Raw genomic sequence first — 24,734 nt, 5'->3', positions numbered from 1 at the left:
CTCACTGTTGCTCCCTTTCCCAGGTCCCATTTGAGCCTTGATACTTAGCTTTAGTATTCCTGCTAGTAAGATGCTAAATTCAGCTAGGTAGCGAGCACAACACCTCCTTTCTGGCATGTGATCTGTTACCACACATCTATCCCACTCCAAGCTGGAGAAACAAAAAACACCATTAAATGTAATTATTTAAAAATCAAATTGTTCTGGGACTCTCATAAAATTATATTAATTCTCAATTTCAAATTAAGAAAGCCCCACTATGAGTAATTTTCCCAAACCCTTAATAAGACACAGTTATATAAGTTCCCTTTGGGAGACCATTTCACATAAATTCTAATGATTTCAAATGGGAAGATTTCTTACTGTAAAATATCATAAAATAAGTAATTCCCTCAAATTAGTTCTTCATTGTACATATGAGGCTAGAATTAAACCTGCAACATGTATTTATTTCAGCTTGGAAACTCCCCAAAATGCATCAGAATATGGAGGGACAGCCATTTAGATAAAATAGGAATGATATGAAGTATTTCCAAAAATCTGTGTAGATTTAAAATTCTTAGTATGAGGTACATAATGCAAGAAACAAAAGCTGCTTATTCAAAGTTGGTGTATAAAATCTTCCAGAATAATGTTAATGTTATTTAAATGAACCATGTACATACTAGATTTTTTAAATTAGATTTTATATTATCTAATAGGAATTAGTCAATTTAAAACCTCTGGTTTTACAATCTCTATGTATTTTATCTTTCCTAACTACCTGATTACAACTTAACATACAATTGTAGTGGTTTGGGCCTGGTCGGCAGCCAACCACAGCGCAGCTGGTCACCCTCCCTTCCCCCTCCCCACCTGGGAATGGGGGAGGGAATTAGAGGGGTGAAGGGAGACTCGCAGGCTGAGATAAGAACAGTTTAATAATGGCAATAAAACGAGAACAATGACGATGATGAGGAAAAAAAAAAGAAATATATAAACAGGCAATGTACAGCGTAATTGCTCACCACCCGCTAACCAATACCCAGCCCGTTCCCGGCCAGCGACCCCGAGATACCAAGATCCCACAATCGCAATCCCAGAAGCGAGAGAGAGAGAGCTCCTTCCCAACCACCCCTCCTCTATACAGTGAGCATGACATTCCATGATATGGAATATTTCAGTGGCCAGTTTGGGTCGGGGGCTCTGGCCATGCTCCCTCCCTGCTCCCTGTGCCCTTGCACACGGGCAGAACATGGGGAGTCGGAGAGTCCTTGAAGTCTCGGTAGCAGCTGAAAACATCAGTGTGCTATCAGCATTCTTCTCATACCAAACCCAAAGCTAAATCCAAAACACAGCACTCATTTAGTCCCTGAAAAGGAATATTAACTCTATTTCAGCCCAAACCAAGACAACAATACAAAAATATATCACAGGGATATTTTAACTTTTACATTTATTATATTATAGCACTAGAATGAGACACTGTGATTTAGAAAAATAACAGAAACAATAAAGACTATGCATAGAAAATTGCAGTGGAAAGAAATATACTATTATTGCCCACCATATTTTATAATTTTTAAAAAATAGATTTACTTGTATTTCTTATTACTGATCTTTTCAGGTACTTATTGCTGATCTGTTCAGGTAAGTAGAAAAACACTTTGGGGACAAAAGTTGGTTAATCTGCTTGGACTAACTCAAGATGTATTTTTTATTACCATAAATTATAATTGGATGGCTGACACCTGGAGTGGAAGTTTTACTTCATTCATTATTGGTTTTGAACTGAGGAAATACTCGTACATGTCTGGCAGTCTGCTTTATAAAGCTAATACCCCGGCTAATATAACACCTGGTATCTATTTGTTTTAGGTGTAATTTCATTTGTTGCTGAAGATGAAGACCAACAGCAGTCTCGACATAACAGCTCACCAGAGAAGACAGATGGTGAACAGGCCTTTCAGAAATTTTCAGCAGAGACACCACGAACTGTTGATGCAGCAAACATGGGTATGTTTGTTATTATGGATAAGCTCATTGTCAGTTTGTATAAACTTATATCAATTTCTTTTTTAAATTAAATGTATATTCAATATGACAGGCCACATGCCTGTAATCAGTGTTAAGTCAAATGTTTATTCCAGGCATATATGGAACTTCTTCTTCTATGATTTTTGAAACATTTTAAAGAAATTTTAAGGTAGGCTTGTTTTTTATTTTTCTCTTTTATTGCAACTATGTCACTGAATGTCATGTTGTTGGAGAGGGGCAGCATTTGTTGAATGTTTTATTTTAAAAGTGTCCAATAATATTAATAGTGCTGATGTAAAAGCAGGCCGTTTCTGAAATTCACATTGCCCCACTTCATTCCATTGTGGAAAAAACTTTCTTTTAACTGTCAGTCGTAGATGCTCCTTCAGTCAGTAACAGTAAAATAGGGGGGAGAAAATTCCAGAATACCTGCTTACTTTCAGATCACCTCCTAGTTTGTTCTAAACAGTTTCTGCATTATTTTTGAGATTTTAAGTATTCCAGAGGAATACTTTTGTGATTATAAATGTGCACACCAAATAGATGAACATAGGGTTTTTTGTTTGTTTTTAAACAAATTTCTCCACTTTCTTCTTTACAATTGCAAGTACAACTTTGCCTATAGAACCCTGCTTTTTATTCTTTTAATACCTAATTTGGAATGTATTTAAATTATAAAGCATTATATTAGATACCTAATAATATTGAACAGTTGTGTTTTTTAAAATTCTAGCATGAAGAGAGCTAGAAATAGAAGAAAGTGCTTAAGAAGGCAGTTAGGAAGAATAGAAATAATCAGTATTTAACTTTCACTGCTTTTCAAGGTTCAAGGATATTTCCTTTCATTCTCCTCCTACAACTAGTTTTTTTATTTGAATTATCATACGAGCAACATGGAAGTAGGTTGACATTAAAACTCACACAATGCATCATTGTAAGTTTACAGAAGGATGATTTTGAGAAAGATTATATTAAGGTGATATGTGCAGACAATTCAGTAAAGATGAGAATTGGAAGGATTCAAGATGTTAGGAGGAACTAATCGTAAAAGAAATATCAAAAGTGAAGCCAAGTACAGGAAAATATTGGAGATAATCTTCAAACCTCTACTGAAAGACTGCAAATATTTGTGAATTTAATTCTTCTATTGCCCAAACTATGCTACTGCTCATGAGATATTTAGGCTTTGCAAGTTAGGAGTCATCAGTCTGAAATTAGTAGAGGCTGTAATTGGAAGTTACTGAAAATAGAAGGTTAAGTGAGTGGATTTCTCAGTACTGTCCCTACCACTGGTATGAATTGAGGGCATTGTTCTTAGGTAGAAAATCCAATGCAAATTCACTGTTTGCTATTATTATGGCTGATAAACCTTTTGCTCATTTTGGGTCCCTCATTAGCAATGTGAGACTGGATGATCTACTTATGCATTTGGAATGTGTTTTTCAACTATGCTGGTGGGTGATTAGTCTAATAACTTGCTGAGAGGGGCCAGATAATCAGGTCCAACTCAGCTCCCTTTTTCACTGCACGATAATTTACATGGTTATAATCATTTCAGCACACTGGGTCCCATTGGTACTTGTAAAAATCTGCACAGCTTATTTATATATGGCTGCATCAAGCGACTGTGTATTAGCTTTCAGTTACCATCTTTTGCTATTTTTGTGCTACTGTAGAATTGTATCTTTGTCTTATTGTAACCTAAGTGTTTCAAGTAAATTGTACTAACTCAAGTTTTATGACTACTAGCAATGTTTAGGACGTCATTAGGATTGCTTGCTAAAGTGGACTTAAAGTAGGACATGGAACGATTCCTCTCTAATACAGCATTGCTCAATAATAGGATTTTTCTTTCTTCCATACAGAAGATATACCGTTACAATGCCCATATCCTACGAACAGCAGGCTTCTGGCTCACCTTTATATCAAACAACTGCTCTAGTCATTTCACAAAACATTATCTTCCATCACAACCATTCATTTGTCCGAGACATCTATAACTTTTACAGCTGGGAAAAGTATCTGCTGCAAAAGGCTAAGTACAGATGGAATGTAACAAGGTGTGCACCAACTTATATGATAGTAGTAGTCTTTTTCTAAACTTCAGAGAGGAACTAACAGAGTCTTAGCTTTATCCTATACAGTTTTCTTTTACATTTATTTTGTTACTGTAGTTTTTAATAAAAAATAATTACTCTATGGCTTTTCAGAGTAGAATAATTGATGTATATTACTGAGATTTAATATTTCTTAATTACAAGGTGCATACCACTAGTAGAATGCAAACCACTTGCATCTGACCAGAGGCATCACACACTGAAAAAGTGAATCTCAGACCTGAGAATCCCCATCTGAGAATTACTGATCTGGGGTAACAGCAAATAGTGGACTTCTGATGTAGAGAAAATTAATATACAGACTTGAATTGGTAGAGGCCAAAATAAGTGTGGAGTTTTCCATAGATGAATATGTTTAGACAAAATTCTCTAATGATGAACACATATATACCGAACATTTTTGTCTTGCTATCACTCAGTGAAAATAATTCTTTTGAAACATACTAGAAACTACTACCTTGTTATATACACCTTAACATTCAATATCAGCTCCAGGTACACACACACATGCATTATATAAGTATGTATATGTGTATGTACCTTCTTATTCTTTTTTACTTCTTCAAATTATATCATAGGTATGACTGTAGAAAAATATGGTAATTTCTAGAATAGTTTTCATACATTCTTTTCATAATTTCTACAAAAATCATTCATTATGCTATTCTAAAAAGTTAATTATTCTGAAATTTGTTCATGATTTTTTTCTCCTTCAGATGTAGTTAAGGAAAACCACATCTAGTGCTTCCAATTAAACCACTGATATAACAATCCTTATGACAAATCCTTTTTATACTGCCTTATACCAGGACTAAAAAAAGAAAAGAAACCAAAACCCAAATAGAAGAATGTCTGCAGTGCAGATGTAATGACAGGGTCTTGCTCCGTTCTAAACTGACATCGGGTTTTAGTTCTTTCCAAAGCATATTTCCGTCTCTCAAGAGAAGAGAACCTAGGGTTTTTTTCTCATGAAAGCCAAAAGTAAAACAAGGCTAAGTGGTTGCTAAGACTGAAAGTAGGATACAGCTGGTCTTTCATGTAACATTTATCTTTAGATATTCCTACATATTAAAGTGCTAAAATAATGAATAAATAACAGTCATTAATAGATATTTGTTTCACAGTCTGACTAAATGCTCTTATACTTGTCAAAATCTCCTCTCAAAGTAGAGGAAATTTTTCTACTTGGACGATTGCTCCTGTGTTGTGCTCTTTGCTGTGTCGCATGGGGGCAATAGGGAGGATGCTCAGCTTTTGCCAGATCAGCTCAGCTGCCCTTGGGCATTTGATCCCACCACTCCCTCTAAAGGGTCAAGAGTGCGAAGTTGGTGCAGTTGCTGCCGTGGCTAAGACTTACACTGCAACTGCAAATCCCCCTCTCTGACAGAACCCCTCACTCTCTCTTCAGCAGCAAGCCTCGGCACAGAGCCGGCACTTAAGCAACAGCTTTTAATGTTCCTGCCAGTGGTGAAGTCTCACAGGGCTGAGAGTTACAGATGCAGAATGTTTGTTTGTACAACACAGGGGAATTTTGCATGTGGTGTTGTCTTATTCTGTCTGCCTTAAGCATTGCCTTTATCAAAAGATTATACTTCCTATTGTGTTCATCTGATGGAATGCATTTACATTTCTATGCCATTGACAAGTTTTTAAATTTCTTTGTACTTGAAAGGCATAGCATCGAAAAGATAACACTACTTGTGAATAAGCCATGATAAAAAAGCATAGTCAAAGTGGTTAGGCCAGGCATTCATTTGGGCAAAGCCTGTTTTAATTGCCTTTTAAAGCTAGTTTATCCTTCAACCAGGTCTTAAATGCCAGGTGACATTTTCTAGTCTAAATTGTCATTGTAGTTCTCATGATATGTCTCTGACAGTTAAGTGTTTTTCCTGTTGACTTGAAAAACAACTGCTTCTGAGCAGGTTCAGTGAGACGCTGATGCCTTTGAAAGGTAATGATAGTTGCACATGTGGTCCTCCCAGGCTTTCAGGGTTGAAATCAGTCCCCAAAAGCTGAACATTTGTGGTAACACACTAGGGTATTCACATAAATAAGATAATGAAATAATTTCTTTGTTCTAGCAACTGTTAAAAGTGATTAAGAGCAAAACAATACTCAGGTTGGTGACAGTTTAAAATAAGACTTTGCATTTATTCATGATAAATTTTTAAAAAGATTATAAGAACTGAGTATACAATGGTAAATGTTAAGAATTATTCAGTATTAATGCAGTAATACGATTAATATATATCTCACATGCATATTTATTTATGGAATTACTATTTTTCTAACAGGAATATTCTTTAAAATAATTCTGAGTTATCTCCCTCATAAATTTTGATTGTGTAGTTAAGCTGGTTTTAAGTCTAATCTGCACACTGTATGTTCAAGCATATTGTGTTCCACTTTCAGATTAGTTTGTTTTAATTGAATCTCCCTTGTCAGGAAAAAAAAAAAAAAAAAGAGCTACAGAAGAAATATCCAAAGAAAATAATCGTTGTGTAAACTGCATGCATATTTGAAAATGTAAAATGCCAACCAGAGCTTGCTTTTTTTTTGATAGCATTTTAGCATTTGAAGCTATACTTATGCTAGTGCATACAAGCTTTTGGGGATAGTTTAGCATATGTAGAACATTAAGGATTAGACTGTTTTATGCTTTTTTCCTTTGTCAAAAAGAATGTTCAATTATTGTTAGCTTTCTCAGTAGGTGCCCTTTTGCAGTACTGCAGTCTGATGTTATGCATTCTCCTGTGTCCTTTTGAGACTCAGAACAGCTTGACTCCCCTAATAAACTAACATGTTGTTTTGAAACAATTCAGATGTAGCAATGCTTCAAGGACCTATGGCCCACATGGAATTTTGTGGGGCATGGTATGTGTGCAATTAAAAATCTGTGCAAACAAAGCGTGGTAGCTCATTTAAAATTAATAACAAAAGCAATCTGTAATTGCTCACAGTGTAAGACTGCTGATGAAGTTTAGGTTACATCATCCTTCATGCAGCAGGTGTTTTAGTATTGTTGTGCTGAAAAGGCTAGTAATGTTGCATCTGCCCTAACCACAAATAAGTCACTCCATTTGTAAACCTGTACATCTGTATATTTTTGGATGTCATAGTATGTAGGATTGCATTTGCATATAAACAAGTTAAATTTTCTTACCTAATTAAAAATGTCTGTGATATGCTTTTTGCTTGTTCTGACAGTCTACATAAACTATATTACTGAGAAAAACATTCATTCTGTCATGTGTAGCAGACTTCAAATATTTATATATATATGGAATTTCATCAATTAGTAGCCCATTTAATTAAAAAAAATCTGAAAAAAAACCCAAAACCTGAGCAAAAATAATGGTTGTAGTTGTCATGGTTACATGGCTAGATGTACTCTGGAATTCTGCCTGTCCCAGGTTCACCTGTGAAGTGACAGACGTGACCTGCACCTTGCTGAATTGAAACAGCACAGCAGACCTACACCAATTTTTTCCCTTTCTAATCCATCCTCCAGCAGTATGGTTAATGTGATAGGACCAGGTGTAAACCTGTACCAGTAGTCTGTGACAGAACACATTCAGAGTGATATAAAAAATAACGTTTTTGAAACAAAATAATAAATGAGCTGAGCTAGGAACAGAGCAGTAGTTTCTTTACAGCCAATGCCCTTGATATGAGGTTTCAGTGTTTGAGATGTTCTTTATCTAGGTCATCATTCTGCCTTTCCTACTTTGTCATGCTTACAAACAATTCTTATTTTACCCCTTAGCAGGTAATGAATTATAAACACACAGAGAACACATAATAGTCCTGAGAAACAACACTATTTTTTACCAGTTCCTCACAGCCATATAAGCATGTCTAGGGTAGAAGATAATGGGGTGAGGAGAGGAAAGAGGGAAGGTCCCTATCTTTATTCATGCGTTTTCAATTGCTACGACCTGTGAAATTACTCACTGAGCCAGAAAACAAGAAAAAGTCAAACTTCATAGCCTAATACTTGGGACAGTTCATATGAAGTGGAGTTCAAATCAAATATATGATTTTTTAAAAGTCTTTTAACAGTGTGTTATTTTTTCTATTTGAATAATTACTTGAGTCTATTACATGAATCAAATTATTATGACACATTCAAATTACAGTAACATCAACAAGATTGTCCAAGAAAAATTGCTTAGAATATCCTATTTCTTAAGGATGAGAACAATTTCCTTCAAGGTTTATGTTCAGTCCCTCAAGCAGAGGAAAATATTGCATATATATTCTCAGAGCCTGGCAGGGCAATCCAACAGTTAAGCTATTGTAGAAATAGATTCACACATCCAGAGCAAAGTTTTTATATATTTATTTATTTGTTGCAAGTTTCTGAAAACTAAGCAGTTCAGAAATATCAATTAAAATATTAGATTGAGTCAAAATTATATTTTTAATAAGGCAGCATATTAATTTCCAACAGGAGAAAATAAAAACATTTCTCCATCCATTCTAATTTATTTTCTTTCATTTTACCATCAGGTTTGCCCCCAAATATTATTATTGTAATTGTATTACAAGTAGTGCTGTACTTTCATAACTAGACAAGTTTGCATCATGTACTACTGTCACTATCTGCTTCAACTAAGTTGTTCCTGAAGGTTATTTGTGATTAGGTAATTCTAGTCTTGTAAGTCATGTTTTGTGTTAGTGAAAAACTGTAAGTTCACCTCATTTTTTTTTCATGGATGAATTTCTCCCATATCTTGCATCCTTTTGTCCACTCAGTAGCCTGCTGCTGGAGCTTGCTCAGGACTTTTTATTTCTACAGCAGCTACAAAATAAATGGCACATATGGAATTCTGACTTTTAATTTATCCCAGACACTGGACATTCCTGCATTCTCATTCAGTTATGAGATAGATTTGCCTAACTAACCAGCAAAGGACTGCTCTGACATTTTTATTGAATAGGCAATAGATAATTCTTGTCCAGTGCAGTGATTTTTTTGTTATGGTATCTATTATCTCTCTTAAAATATTTCCTTTGCCTTCTCTGTAGGCACATTAGAGTCTTAATTATTCTTTACATACTTACAAAATTATAAATGTTAAGGAACTGCTGTTTCCTATTGTGGCAAAAGACATGGCATTTTATACATTGTCATCAGAGAGTTAGACTATGTGTGTGCAAGAATCATAGTTGAGAGATTCAGACATTCACAAGTCACTGCTCCTTTCACCCACCCTCAAATATACATTTCAAAAATGAAAAAAGGTTCAGAGTGGATATGTTACTGGTTTGTGTTGATTACTAGTACCAGACAAATCTATCACTGATATCAAGAAGGAACAGTTGTTAGAAAAATCTCAACCATTGCAGTCACAGACTGGCGCATATTCAGTTGTTGTGTGATATTAGCATTATCACAGTTAACCTGAATTCAGAAGTCCTTGTCCTTTTTGAGGGGTATCCTACCACAGTCTTTGGCCTTTAGCATTACTTTATTTCCCTAAGAATCTAATAATGTCTTAATTTGTACTGCATCTCTGCTTTGCTATTCACTGTAGGTTGATCCAGAGTCTTGCTGCCTCTCAGAAGAAATTGCAGGTTAAATTCAGTTAAAAGGTCAGGTGCTTTTTATTCCTGGTCAACTAAAAATTCTTGTTTAAGAAGCTACTCACCACTGACGTGTTGTTTTGCAACTTAGAATAAAATGCATCTTTCATACAAGTCCTTATTTCTTTGTTGTGGTTTGAGCTCAGAGGGCCACTGAGCACCACAGAGCCACTCACTCCTCCCTTCCCCTCCACTGGTGAGAAGGGGAAAATAAGCCAGGCTTGGGATTTGAGATAGGACAGGGAGGAGCAAATCACCCATTATGGGCACAGGCAAAAGGCAGAATTCGTTAGGGGAAGGAAAAAGAAGAACATAAATTTATTACAGACAGTAACAACAACACTGTGATGTGAGTCCTTCCCATGGGCCAGTTTTTCCTTACACTGCTCTGGTGTGGGACACCAACTTTTTCCAGCTGGAGTCCCTCCCACGGGCTGCAGCACTTCCCCAGCTGCTCTGGTGTGGGACACCCCCACACCCTTGCATGCTGCAATCCTTCCAGTGCCAAACTACACTGCATGCTACTTATTCCCACAAGATCCCAGCCTCCTTTGTGCATAGGCATCTTAGTTGACTGTGAGGCCCCTTACAGGCCATAAATCAGTGTCTGCTCCACCGTAGATCTTCATGGGTGGTGGAGGGGCTGCCCTGCCATCTCACCACAGGATACAGGGGGGTCTCTTCTCCAGCACACCTCCCCCCTCCTTTCTTCCTCCGTTCGTCCACTGACCTTGGTGTTCAGGCAGCTGCAGCAACTCCTCCTCACAAGTCCGACTCCTCACCAGGTCCCTTCTTAAATATGTTATCACAGAACTGCAGCTGATTGGCTTGTCCTTGGCGCAGAGGTGGAGCTGACTTGGAGCTGAGGGAGCTTTGAGAAGATGCTCACAGGGGCCACTGCTGTAGCCCCTTCCCCTGCTACCAAAAAACCGCACCACTTAAACGGAGGATACTTCTTCCTGGAGAAATCATTATATTTAAAGCAAACTGTATCATCTGACCAAGAAGGCCAACAGCATCCTGGCTTGTATCAGAATTAGCAGGACTAGGAAAGTGATTATCTCCCTGTAATTGGCACTGGTGAGGCTGCAGCTCGAATACTGTGTTCATTTTTGGGCCCCTCACTACAAGAAAAACATTGAGGTGCTGGAGCCTGTCCAGAGAAGGGCAGCGAAGCTGATGAAGAGTCTGGAATGCGAGTCTTGTGAGAAGTGACGGAGGGAACTGGGGCTGTTTAGCCTCGAGAAAAGGAGGCTCAGGGGAGACCTTATCGCTCTCTACAACTAGCTGAGAGGAGGTTGTAGTGACGTGAATGTTGGTCCCTTGTGCCAAGTAACAAGTGATAGGATCAGAGGAAATGGCCTTCAGTTGTATCAGGGGAGGTTTAGATTGGGTATTAGGAAAAATGTCTTCACTGAAATGGTTGCCAAGGCTGCCCAGGGAGGTGTTGGAGTCACCATCCCTGGAGATATTTAAAGGATGTGTAGATGTGGGGACATGGTTTAGTATTGGACTTGGCAGTGTTAGGTTTGTGCTTTGACTCAATAATCTTAAAGGTCTTTTGCAACCTGAATGATTCTATGATTCTGTGATCTCTCTGGAAGACTCCTGCAGTTTGTGGTGCTCTTGGATTACATTCAGATTTTTTAAACTGAGGAAAATCTGGACATGCTATTTCGTATGGAGGAAAGTTTTTAAAAGGCTGATTATCCACATTTTTTTTTTTTTTTAAATTGGGGTATTTGTGTTAATTTCCTCCAAAACAGTATAAGTATTTGTAAGAAAGCTACTAATGTGACTCACTGAGCAATAAGTTTTCTAGCAAATAAGAAAAGCCATGTTCCCACTGTTAAATTATGCTAGTTCTTAAACAGGCATTTTATTTAATTTGTCAGGTATGACTCTTGTAGGTTTTCAAAGCTTCTGTTGTAGCCATGTGCAAATATGGTTGACCTGGGAATTGACTGGCTAGGACATGTTAGATGCAGATTGGGTTTCCAGATTGTTTAAACATCAGACATTTATAAACCTCTCATATATATATATACACACACATATATATGCACAACAAAGTAATTTTCAGAGATGATAAATTTTGCAAAATTTAAGTGTTTTTTCACAGAAAGTGTGAAAAACATGTATCTGTATGTATGGTGACTCCTTCAAAAAATGTTATTCCCTGCTCTAAATTATGTGCTGCAGCTTCTCAGCAAAATATCTAAAATCTGTTACTGTAAGAAAAATTTTATGTATTTTCTTAGAGTAGCTCTTACTGGATTCCTTTAGTTAGAAAGTTCCGAAAAAGCAACATAGGAAAGACAACTGACTTGGACAATTTTGAATTGGAAAGTTAGTTTAGCAAATATATTAGCAAATGTCAGTGAGTTTTAAAATGGAAACAAGTAGGCTAAATTAATAACCTTTTACTTTCCCCCTTATTAATTCTTGTCCTAAATCACATTTGCTATTGCTATTGCAGAAACTCCATGTTCTGTGACTTTTTAATTTGTAAGTGCTGCCTTTTGTACATTAGAGTAGATAAAAATGCAAACAATAATGTGAAGTGTCAATGTACAATGTGAACTCTGGTGATTGTTCACTTAATATACCTTAATGAAATCATAGAAGTATAAATATACAAAAATAATTTGAATGCTGTTATAATATTAGCAGAAAGGATTGTAATAGTGCTATTATCTCCAGTTTTTACTTCTTTTGTGCATATAAAAATAAATAAAATGTGTTATTGCAATATTGACATTTGTTAATATGCTGCTGATTGTGAGTTCAAACCATATGATGGTTTGCACTGGACGCATGCATCAAGAAATGTATTAAATTTTGTATTTAGGTAGTTTGTATATATGTATTAGAGATTATGCAACAACATAGCTAGTGGTCCCTTTGCTTTTCTGTGAGCTGAGGAAATACTTTAGAAGATACTTTGTGGTATCATTATCTGTTAAAATTCACACTTCAGTTCACATCCAAAATTTGAACTGATTTGCAATGAACTGGCACATCCTTTTCCTTTACCTTGAAGTATCTGTAAGACTACATATTACTTTTTGCTGAACATTAGTTTGACTGTCTATTGTAACCTTATCCATAAATATTTTTTTTCTTGACAAATTTAGTGGGATTTTCTTCATGTGAGATTTTTTGAGAGATATTCTGATTCCTGAGCGCATGCTTATTTGTCTGTACTGAAAGGTCCTTGCTTTTCCCTTTTCTGTTTTACACTAAGATATATTTATTTGTTCCACTGAGCTTCTGACCTATATTTTCCCACAAAGACTAGAAAAATCTCACTCTCATGCTTCTGTTTCAATTGCTTTGCCTAGTTTCCTATCAATTAATTTATGTGAAGATTGTGTAACATTTTTTATTTATTACTCCTTGCCATGCCTTGTGTGTCATAGTGGGGTTTACTAGTTTACTAAAAGCATGATTTGTGAGTGCTATGTTGTAGATCTCAAGGATCTTTCAGATGATCCTCACTTTTCTATAGGTAGGTGAAGAGATATACAGGCAAAAATGTCAGCTAGTACTACAGGGATTCCTGTATCCTATATGTTTAGAATCTTCAGGTCAAAGCTCATTTGTTTGGAAATAATGTTCATTTGTCACAATTAATGTCATATATACTGGTAATTGGAAATTATCCTTGAAACCAAACTTTGAAAAGCATTAATTTTAACATTTGGAGATTACTTTTGTTTGTTTTTTTGATGGTTTGTTTTTGTACTGAATAATCCTGAATGGTGTTTGCCTTTTTTATAAGGAAGATATAATTATTTTTTTCTAAATATGTAGATGTTGGCTGAATTCAGACTCCCTTTTATAGAATAGACATAAACATTGTTATTACTCTTTGGAAGTGATATGATATTGCATTTAAGTCAGTATTACTTGCTGTACAATATGGCAATTAATATGACATTGTTTTGAAGTGTAAAATGTATATTTTAAAACACAATAATTTTTGCTTAGGCTTCATGTAGTAGTCACAGTGTAATTGCAGTAAACCATTTTTTTTTTTACACAGCAGATGTTTTACAGATATAGTTAAAGAAGAAGCATCTAGCATAATTGTTTTGTATGTCACTATTGTGGATATATGCAGTACTAAATTATGTGCAGGACACACAGCCTAGAAAGAAATGACTTCTAATTTTTTTAAAAAATGTGTGTATTGTGCATGAAACATGGGAAATGTGCATATGTAAATTACTGTCCAGTCATTTCAAGTTGGCAGTGCATCATGGTCCCTTATGCCCGTGTTATTTCAGCTCAGATTTCATGCATGTTTAAAAATATATCCTCTAATAATGACAAACCTCATAGAAAAGTTGCAGTGAAGTAAATAAAATAATGTAATGACTTGTTTTTTGGGGGATTTATAAAGACTCTGTGTTTCTGACAACTAGAATGAATTATAAAAACATGATTAGCATTCCTGGTAAGATATTAAAGTAAATTTGTATTACTTAGGAAGAATGCTTCTTCCTAAATAATCAATATTAATTATATATATATATATATACACTGATTATTGTTGAAGGGCAGAAAGAAATAGAGGATTGTTTCCACTAAACTCTCTGGATTTATCAGTTATTTACACCTTATTTGTTCAACAATATACTGAGAAATTAGTAAAACAGCCTGACAAAGTTCAGCATCTGGAAATATGGCAGACTGTATCCATGAAATGAATTAAGGGTTGGTTTTATTTTGTGTGGAAGTACACGAACATAAAGCTCTTCTACTTGAAGTTTAATGGAATTTTACTTCATTTCTTATTTTATTGAAAACATAAATTGCTCACACAACTCCACAATAGGTTTTGCTGAAATCTAATGAAAATCTTCCCACTTCATCACTGAGGTCAGGATTCTATTTCATATAACTCATTTTGTATTTTATGGATGTATAGAGAAATAAACATAGTTTTCCTAAAATGACTAAAGAAGTTTTCTTAAAATGACCTAAGTGCTCAGCAGAAATGTTAAAGAGGTCAGAAAATTATACTCATTGATAATATCTTCTTCAGGTAATACACAGTTTTTATCCAGAATAATGTTGCCTTTTTTGTGTGTGTGGTGTTCCTTTGTGTTGCCTTTTTGCCTTGCCTTAGGAGGATGAGATCAAAAGCCTACTCTGTGGAAGAACTTGGAATGGAAAGTGATCCAAATCCCAATGAACTTGATTAAAAGGTTCCTCTTAAAGTAAAAGGGTTATGCTGAAAAAGAAAATAAATGGACACTTGACAGATTTAATGCTTCTGCATTTGTCGCTCTATGTTTCTATGAAACATTACAGTAAGACTATATTAGGGTTGATAAAATGTTTTGTGTTTATTTCATATTTTTACCATGCTGACTGCACTATAGAAAAAATATTTTTTATTGGTAAATACAGAATAAAAAATTTCTAATGAATGACAATCAAGAATCACTCTGTAGGATGCATGAGTATAATTTTTGTACTTCTGGCATACCTTCACTTAGGAGATAGGCATTCTTAGACTTGAGATTTAACATGTTTTTTAAAGGAAACTGCATACAGTGAACCTGCTATACTATGGTAAAGAATTTGAAAGGGAATTCTGTCTGGAAGTGAGCTGTCTTCTCACCGAATTCTCATGTAGATTCATATAATAAAATTAAAATTAAGACATAATTAAAGGTTCAGTTAGAAATGAATGTATATTCCAGGAAATGTTGTTAAATCATTTTCCTGGTAGCTAGCCACAGCTGAATATTTAAATAGCAATGAATTTCTATATTAAAAATAAAGATATGTGATGCTTGACATTTTTTGGTTATTTCTGATTTTTTTTAAAGCTGCTGAATTTCAAGTTGAGAGATATAGAACTTTTAGGGAAATAAAGCAATAAATTTTACATTAGCTTCTAAATTTCAAGGTAATTTCTATAATTCAGTTGATTCAATGGCATTTGCCTCTCAAATGAAAGACTTGTGCTGCTTAATAGAGTGTAGTTTTTAAATACCTTGCACGTGCATCAACTCAAAAGAGCAGTTAATTGCTTGTATGACCCAACAATAGTATAAAAGTGGGCTTTGTCTTCAGTAAGATTAGTTTAAATTTATTGTGTTGATAATAATAGAATATGACTTGGAATTTCATAATAAAGAACATTTAAACCACTGGATGTATATTTCACATGTCATATTACACCTAGACAGCACACCACCTGAAGGATTGCTAAAGACATTCTAACAGGCCTTAGCTGCTAAGACTTAAAAATGAAAGGTTTGATAAGCCTTTACTGTAAATAAGCACCATATTTATGAATGTTTGGTTTTTTTTTTTTTTTTGACTGCTAGTTTGATCTTCTGCCTGTCACAGGACATTGTTTCACTAATGTACTTTCATATTTCACTCAATAACTTGTGTTTGACTGAAATAAAAGTTCAAAAAGGAATCAATTACACATTGGTATGTTATTTCAGTACTATGAAGATTTTTACCAGTTTTAAAATCATACTAATTTCATATTTGAGTTTCTCTAGCTACAGTTTATTGATATTAAATACTATATCTCAAAGAGCTATTAATAGCCAAAAAGTGTAATTTATGAAGGTATTTTATGTATTATGACAATATCACCTATTTGTAAAAAAAAAAAAAAAAACAAAAAAAAAACAACAAACCAAAACCAAAACCAAACAAACAAATTATGAACACTTAGGTTTTCTCTCTTTGGAGCAATATAGTTATTTATGTATAAATGACTGTATCTTATATGTTTTGTATACATCCTGACGTGGAACAGGAGAACACTTTAGTATAATTTCTATAGAACTTCACAGCTGGAAATCATCTGAATACAACTTATTCTACTATGCCAAGAGTATATCAACCGTGACTCTGTGTACACGACTCCTGAGCCGGCTTCTAATTTTCAGACATGTTAAAATGTCTATGTCACACAGCTTGTGCAAACTGTTCACCTGGCAAGTGATCTCCTAGCATAAGTCACAGTTTATACCCTCTTAAAATGTTCAATGTTATGCTAAACCTGGCCAGTGAATACTGTTTCTGCCAAGATGCAGAAATTCCCCCCAAACAACTAGGTTATTTTACTCCATCCTTTTTTGGAACTTCTTCAAGCAATTAGTATTTGTGACTTTTCTACTACACTGACATAAGATGTCTATCCCTTCTGCTCTCTTTCCCATCCCACTCCTCATTACATAGTTTGTATTGGGTTTGTGTGCATCCTTAAATATTACTAATGATTTTCCTAACCATCCAGAGATCCCACAGGGAAATTTAAGGACACCTTTTTCCATTATTGCCCTTCGCAGCTTTATATGCCAGAGTAATAAAGAGCAGTAATCTTTCTGTTCATTATTTGAGACCTTATAGGTCAATCCCCAGAGACAAAGTTACCTTTGGATTTTTCCAAAGGTAGAACATAAGTAGACAAAGATTTAAAAAAAAAAAAAAAGTTCTCAATAGAAATAAAGTCAGATATGGCACATGGAGAAAAATCAATAGACCTTTGGAAAAACCTCTTAAGAATCTGAGTAATTTTAAAAGTTGTATGAAGTAAATGGGAGCAGGGAAAGTTAGTACATAACTTGTTTGTGTTCATTGTGTTAAGAAACCGACTGACATGAGCATGATCACTGTAGTCCTAGCTCTGTGTTTGTTAACAGAGTGCCAAGAATTCTAATTTCATGTGAGCTAGAGATTATGACTGTGAATGAGGGAGTGTTGAGGCATTTGGTAGAAAGGAGAGTGCATTAGTTAGGTATAACCTGGTAGTAATAATTTTTTCCCATGTTGATTTTAACAACCATTACTGTAGGATGTTCTTTAAAGCTATTTACTAATGAAGACTGCATGGCCTAGGTAATCTTTCCTAGATCTTCTCTAGCCTTACCACTGTAAAGTTTTTCTGATACTTTTCACATGAACTAAAGCCCACCATTTTTTCAGTCTTTCTATCAGGGACAGAGAGACCACTTTTAATAACAATCTTTCCTGCATGTGAAGATTGTAACCCTTAAAAATCTTTCTGAAGAAAAAGAAAATAAAAGAAAAATAATTATTTAGCAATAGTTGTTTTCTGAACTTCAAGTTCATACTGGGTTTCATATTTTTTTTCATCATTGCATAATAATTAGCTACTTTGTGGGGTTTTATGACTTTTCTTCTTGAGTTGTTCTTGTCTCTCTCCCTCTTTGGAATTATGTGCTTATCTAGTCTTAGACTAAATTATCCTGAGTATCTCCTCTACTTAGCCTCAGCTTCTTTCTTTGCCAGGTCTTTGAACTAAGGTAATTATAATAATCAAATAACATTCTTAACGCAAATATAATTAATTTTTACATTAGAAGTTAAACAATATTTTAAAACTGTGTTAGTATTCTAAGCAATCACTTCACTATAGAATCTCCAATTATAACAAATTTATTCTCATCAGTGAAAAGTTCCAGTTCCTCTTGCTTGCTTTTCAAATTTCTAAAACAATTATACAGTAACTGAAAAAGTATCATCTTCCTATAAATCACCACAAAGATTCTGCTTGTGATGGTGGTCTGATTTTGAGTTAACCAACTGAGACACGTTAATCTTCTACACTAAGAATAATAGAGCCAGGCAGTAAAAGATGAAATAATACTGTGAGGGCAGAGTTTTGAGAAACTCATGAAATACAAATGTGTCTGAGATGCAGGCCACTCTCAAACATACAGACCACCCTACTAGAAACCTACCAGTCCTCCCCAAATGTGCTGTTTATTTTAAATGGCTCATTCATGACAGGTTCTTTATGTAGTAGATTGTTTCATCTCCTAAGCGTCCATTTCATCCCAACTCTTCAGCGAGTATTCAGTGGCTTATGATGAAAGTCTGTGGTTCTTTTCAGTGCGTGGCTACATATTCTTACTAAAGAAGGCAGGGTCAAGAAATGTAATTGACATTGTGGACCTACATTGGTAAGGTTTGTGACAGTCTTTCAGATTTATTCCTCAAACACGTATTCCTCCCACTATTAACTTGGTAGAATATTCCCGCCCTCCCAAAATCCAGTGAGTTTTCAACTCCTGTGTTGCTAAAATGTGCTGAATATCTGTTCAGCATTTGGAATATTCTTAAGCTTTGCAGACTTTGTGTTCACATGTGTTATGCTGCCTGCAGGGCTTAAAAAGGTGAGGGGAGATGGTGTCTAATGCCAAATATATTCCCTGTGTTATTGTTGATTTTTTATCTCGTGGTTATATCTGTATTTACCAGTGCCACAGGTGCTTGGTATCTGTATGGCATACTGGCATATGCTCTGAGTTTACTCCCCATGCCATTATTTCCCCAGAAAAAAGTTTGCCATGTAAACCAGATCAGACCCTGAGTTCTCCCCCAACAGCAGGTAGGTCTGTGTGTCGCCCATAGGTAGTTCATAGCAGGCTAGACTAAATTTCATGAAAGGTACATGCCCTGGATCAGTGAGGAACACAATACAGTTGGAGACTGAAAAAATCCCCTGTAGAAAGGGAATAACAGTATTTGCCATATTTGCATTTTATCACCCAGCTGCAAGGGAGAAAAGGAAACTATGGCATTGTCATATTAAGATATTGAGAGTTTATGAAGGGCATCAAGAATATTCCGAGTTAAAGGGATATTTTCTTTTTTCCAAGTCACCAAGACATAGCAGATCTGCTGGATGATTTTTTTTTGAAGCTGTTACCTGGGAGATGGAGATGAGAAAGTGTCTTCATGGAATAAAGGCGCCTAACAGAGAAATGGTGTTACGACATCATACTGTGGTGATATTAATAGCATGGAAGACAGCTTCAGAAATGGAAGATGTCAGCAGTATTAGACATCCATTTCTTTGAAATAAGCTGTCTGTGGTGTTGAAATTCTCTCTTATTCTTACAGTTTTGGAGAAAGTTTAGGTAAAAGGAATATCATTCACAGGCTAGTGGTGTCTGAGTTCCCACTGTAAAGTGGTAATCTTCATTTGAAAAGGTGGCTTTAAGGGCAGGATATAAAAAAGAGAGTTTCTGGGATTCTGCCTTATAAGAGATCAGACACTTTTTCAGACCTTTGTTTCCTGGCAATCACAGCTATTTCTAAGGGTCACCATGTCGGTTTGATTTTACATTTTAGAAAAATGTTCTCATTTCTGTTTCCAGATTTTCCCAAGTGACAAAAGGCTTTGGAGATAGTCACTCCCCAGTTTAGAACAACTCCTAAAGTAAAGGAACCCTACTCTAACTTGCAGGTTTCCCTCTTGTAGAATGACCTTCACCAATGCTGCCTTTATGCAATATATTAACTTGAAAAATTTTAATTAAATAAATATTAAGTACATTTTTACAAATGAAATCATCATTATTTAATTTTGAATTGTAGCATTTTAAAGTGCACCACTTTCATACACCAGCTCCAATTTAGGTAGACAACGCAATCTTCCAATCTCAATATCACTTTAATACTGTCCCTCTCTATGACCTAAGTTTAATATAAAATGTAAGGCACACTCTAAATCTATGAAAGTTGCTCTAAGTTAATTATAACATCATATTCTTAAAGAACAAGCTTAATGTCCGAGGAATGTGAATATATTTTTTCAAGCAATGGTGGAAGGGATATATTACATTAATATTAATTGAAATGTTAGGGTTACTCAAGTATGTTCATGTGCATAAAATGGCAGCTGAGAACAAGATTTATCTTGCCATGTAATGCAAAAGCATTTTTAAAAGCTAAACATATTGATTACATTTATTGAAAATGTATAACACTTAGGCGAGAAAACTCATGAGGTCAAGCATAAAGATGGCAACCTTAAATTAATAACTTCCTTGGAAGAAGAAAATGTAGAAACATTGCCTTTCCAAGGGTAAGCTATTCCTCACATAGTGAAAACATATATTTGTGTCTGCCTTTTTGCATCATTCTGAGCTTTTAACATAATAGGATTGCAACATTTTCTTAATGTGTTAGTGTTTTACAACTTTCTCCAAAAATGAAGTGCAGATTTTCTACACTTGAAATCTAAACGTGGAGAGAGATATATAGAGCCAGTTAAAATAGGATTTAATTTATAAATAGTTTTCAATGGAGTGATGGTTCTACTTACACAGAAAAATTGTAATTTTTACCTGGGACATATGAACCACTTACATTTATCTAAAGACATTTTTAAAAGAAATATCCAAAACCTTATTGTAAAGGGTTTATATGTCTTTGGCCTGATTACTGTAACTAGTTTTGTTTATCTGGAATAAACTTTCAGATTTATGGTAAATGAATCTGAAGTAATCCATTAAAATACTGTAAAAAAAAATATAGAAAATATATCTGTGAATTTTACATGGTAGAGAAATTTAAATTGTCAGGAAAAATATATGGAATAAATGTTAAGTTTTTCTAGTGTAATTCATAGATTGCTAAGGCCAGTCAAAGGTGAAAAATAAGCACATAAATCATCACATGTGCTTAATAGCTAGCCTGTTTCAAATAATTTAAATAATAATTATTTATTCTAAATCAAAAAGAAAAAGCTAAATAAATGTGACATTAACTTATTAACTGATCATTTTTCATGAACAACAACTCTTGCCTTTCAGAGGTGACTCTAAAAGGGGTTGGTTACTCATGGATATTGTGTTTGCATGTGAGCAGAATGAAGTATAAGTTTTTATTTATCCTGTGCTAGCAGTGGTGAGCTCCTTAGATATTGAAAACTATCACATATTTACATATTTTAGGGAACTAGACATAATGCCTTTTTTTAATTTACATTTTACATTCTGTGAAGTACGGTCATGTACTATGAAAAGAGCATTAAGGGTACCTACTGAAAGAGAATTTAGATAACTACCAGCCCGGAAAATTTTTTGTAGAAACAAGAAATCAAGTTATGTTATTCCTTTGCCTATTATTGCTAAAAAAATGTACCCTTAAAGACACTTCTAAGAGTATTGTTGATGTTTTATTTAAAGCTGTAATTGAATTTTATTTATTTATTTATTTTTTTATTGCTATATTAGCACTGAAAATATTAGCTAAAAATGCTGCGGAAAGAATGCACATTGAATTTGAATATATCACTAATTCAGCTTTTTGTTTAAATAATCATAATTTTGGTGTCAGTATGAGAAGTACAGTTAGGTTAAAGTATTTGAAATAAATTAATTTTATTTAGCAGTATAATTTCAATTTCCCCATTGTGTCCATATCTACCTCCCCCCCAAAACACCCTAGAAGTCTGCAGTTTTCAGAACAAGCCAAATCTTCCTTCATCATCAGTGATGTGTAATTCAACTGAATGATAGGCAGTTATGTCCCAATCAGGAGCGAAGAATCTTTTCTATTTTTGAGCCAATATACAACCGCTGGTGCTTGACAGCACATTTTACGGCTGGTGTAGCAGACACAGGATGAAAAGTAATTTTAAGGAAAGGACAAGGAAAGGGGACAGAGGGAACAGAAATTTCAGTTTGTGGCTGATATGGTAGTAATGTATTCTCATCCATGTGAGTAGAGAAAAGCATCTTGTGAGTATAAAGGAAGGGGATTTTGCAACTGATATCTCTTCAGGACATGATACAAAGTATAAGATTAAAAGTGTATGGCTTACAAGATTGATTTTTTTTTTTTTTTAAGTGGAATTTTATAACATTGTAAAAATTGCACAATAAAATGAAGAGATCACACACAGGAGGAACAGCTTATTTCCATCACTAAAGAGAAATAGGACAAGACATCAGATTGACTAAATTACAAAAGGTTGTTCAACTCTGGAAGAAAAAACAATGATTTTGGTATATCGTATAAGCTGGAATGAGACTTGGACGACATTCTGAAAATTTTAACCTGAAAAGTTTATTGAAGGCTCAAGTTTAATTTTCTGTAAATTGCAATTTAGTAGTCCTGTCTTTAAAATACAGAACTTTCTATTCACAAATGTAATTACTGTAGATAAATATTAGTTGAAGAAATTGACTCGTTATTAAGGAATAGATGCAGAAATATGTCTGGGTTTTGTGTTCCTCCCTCGCCAATTCAGGGAAACTACATGTAATAGAAAGTACACATCTTTCTATGTTTCCAGTGCTTCCATAAAAAAAAAAAAAAAAAAAAAGGATTTACGAAATAATCAGAGAAAGTTCTAAAAAACTAAAAATAAGTAAAATAAATAAGCTCTTTTATAGTGATGCTGATTGAGTTTGCAGTAGTTAACATCTAGAAGATGCTGGCTTTCCCTTACAATTAATGACAGATGCTGGAGCCTAACTAACAAGGGCGAAAGCCTACTGACCAAGGGAGAGACTAAAAAAAAAGATACTGTAGATTAGATATTTAAGTAGATGCATTCTTATGTTCAGAAGATCTGTGCTCCTTTTTAGTGGTGATTTCTCTCTGAAGTACTGACTAAAATTCGTTTTCTTATATGGGATCTGAAAAGTTCACAACCTGACGGTTGCATAAAGCAAGCTAAGGATTTTTGTTTGTTATTGAAGCCCCAGAGTGAGATGATAAGAGATACAGGCCTAAAGTCAAACCGAGTTTATATCATAACACATCAATGTACTGTGCTCAGGCCCTAAGAGACTTCAAATGCATTAAAAATGTTTAGTCAAGTAGGTGTATAAGTATGCATATGTTTATACTTGCGTTTGCAATAGTATTCTCTGTTTCAAGTTGTTCATAGAGTTCTAAGAACATCATGTTCTGGATTGAGATATTTTATGTGGAGAAAAAGACATCATCCCAAAACAATGTCATCAACTTGGAATATTTTTGTATAAGAATGAACACTTTCTGGGGTAGAGAGAAAAAGAAGGGTGTCTCTGTTTTTCTGCTTATTTTTTAAATGAGTGTAGAAAACAGAAACAGACAGGTATAACTTGTTCTGTGAGTTGGGAATGAGTCATCTCTGTTTTGGCATAAGTGTATTGAGATTATTTCCATTGCTTGTGATGTTTCAGCCTTGTTTTCCCAGTATCTACTATCTGGTAAACTAAAACTCTTTAAAAAAAGCTAATAAAAATCATCTAAAGAAATCCCCAGACTCCCAACCTCTTGCTCTATACGTTAGCAAATGAAGTTCTAATACCAGACGTATTTTCAGCCATTCAAGTTATTCTTCAGGTTTGAAACAGAAGTGGAGATACAACTAAAGGAAAGGTCAAAAACAATTCTTGTGAATTTAATCTGCTTATGTTTTTTTTTTTTTTTTTTTTTTTTTTCCTCAGGGAGCTAATGCTTTAGTAGATTTTTATAACTTTGGAAGTGACTTCTGAGTGTTCTTGAGGGTAAGAACTATGTTCTGTCTTGTGGGTTGCCTTGGTAAGTGAAAAAATTCAGAGCAAAATTAAGCTATAATTACTTGAGAATTAGGATAGTTGAAATAAAATTGGCTTTCGGCTAGCCTATTGAAATACATTATATAAAGACCTGAGGTGAGACTCATCTATAAAGTCACTATTTGGTATCAGGTTTATGGGGAAGTGGGGACAAAGCCCTAGATTTTATGTTTTTAACAATGCAAGTGGGCACTAAAGCAAGCATTCAGTTATGTTTTCACTGAGTAAAAGTTGACAGAACATCAAAGTTTATACAACTTCAGGGCTTAATTCTAAACAATACTTGCAGGAGTGTTTGTCTAGTAAAGAGTTCAGCTGCAGAAAATAAACTGAAAAATGCTCCTTCAGCAGAGAATTACTAGGTTCTTTCTATGTGTTAAGAAAATTTTTTCAATTAAAGTGTTTGCCAATTTTTAGGGAAATGCTGGTTGAAGGTGTCATGCAAATAATATTATGATGTAAAATATCTAAATATATGTAATGTAATGTAAAAATGCATACAAGATATTCCCTCCTAAACATGACAGCTGTTTTCTGGAAAGGTAATCTGTGGGCTGTGTTTCCTATTTAGGTTATCCAGAAAAAAATATTCGATTTTCCAAAATTAAAGAAAATTTAAAGATAAATTAATCTAAACATTTAAATGTGTGAAAAGTAC

General features: G+C 34.6%; 1 protein-coding gene across 1 annotated transcript in view; it reads left to right on the top strand.

Annotated features, from left to right (window-relative positions):
- Positions 1–24,734, top strand: part of CFAP47 (cilia and flagella associated protein 47) — a 341,806-nt gene that overhangs the window by 203,303 nt on the left and 113,769 nt on the right. The window contains exon 50 of the mRNA XM_042788270.1: positions 1,858–1,995. Within this exon, the coding sequence (XP_042644204.1) occupies positions 1,858–1,995 (138 nt within the window). The remainder of the gene's footprint in view (positions 1–1,857; positions 1,996–24,734) is intronic.

This window comes from Tyto alba, unplaced genomic scaffold (assembly GCF_018691265.1).
Source record: "Tyto alba isolate M040663 unplaced genomic scaffold, T.alba_DEE_v4.0 Super-Scaffold_14, whole genome shotgun sequence".
Classification (NCBI taxonomy): Eukaryota; Metazoa; Chordata; class Aves; order Strigiformes; family Tytonidae; genus Tyto; species Tyto alba.
Note: the sequence above shows the minus strand (reverse complement) of the source record. Positions and strands in the feature narration are given on the sequence as shown.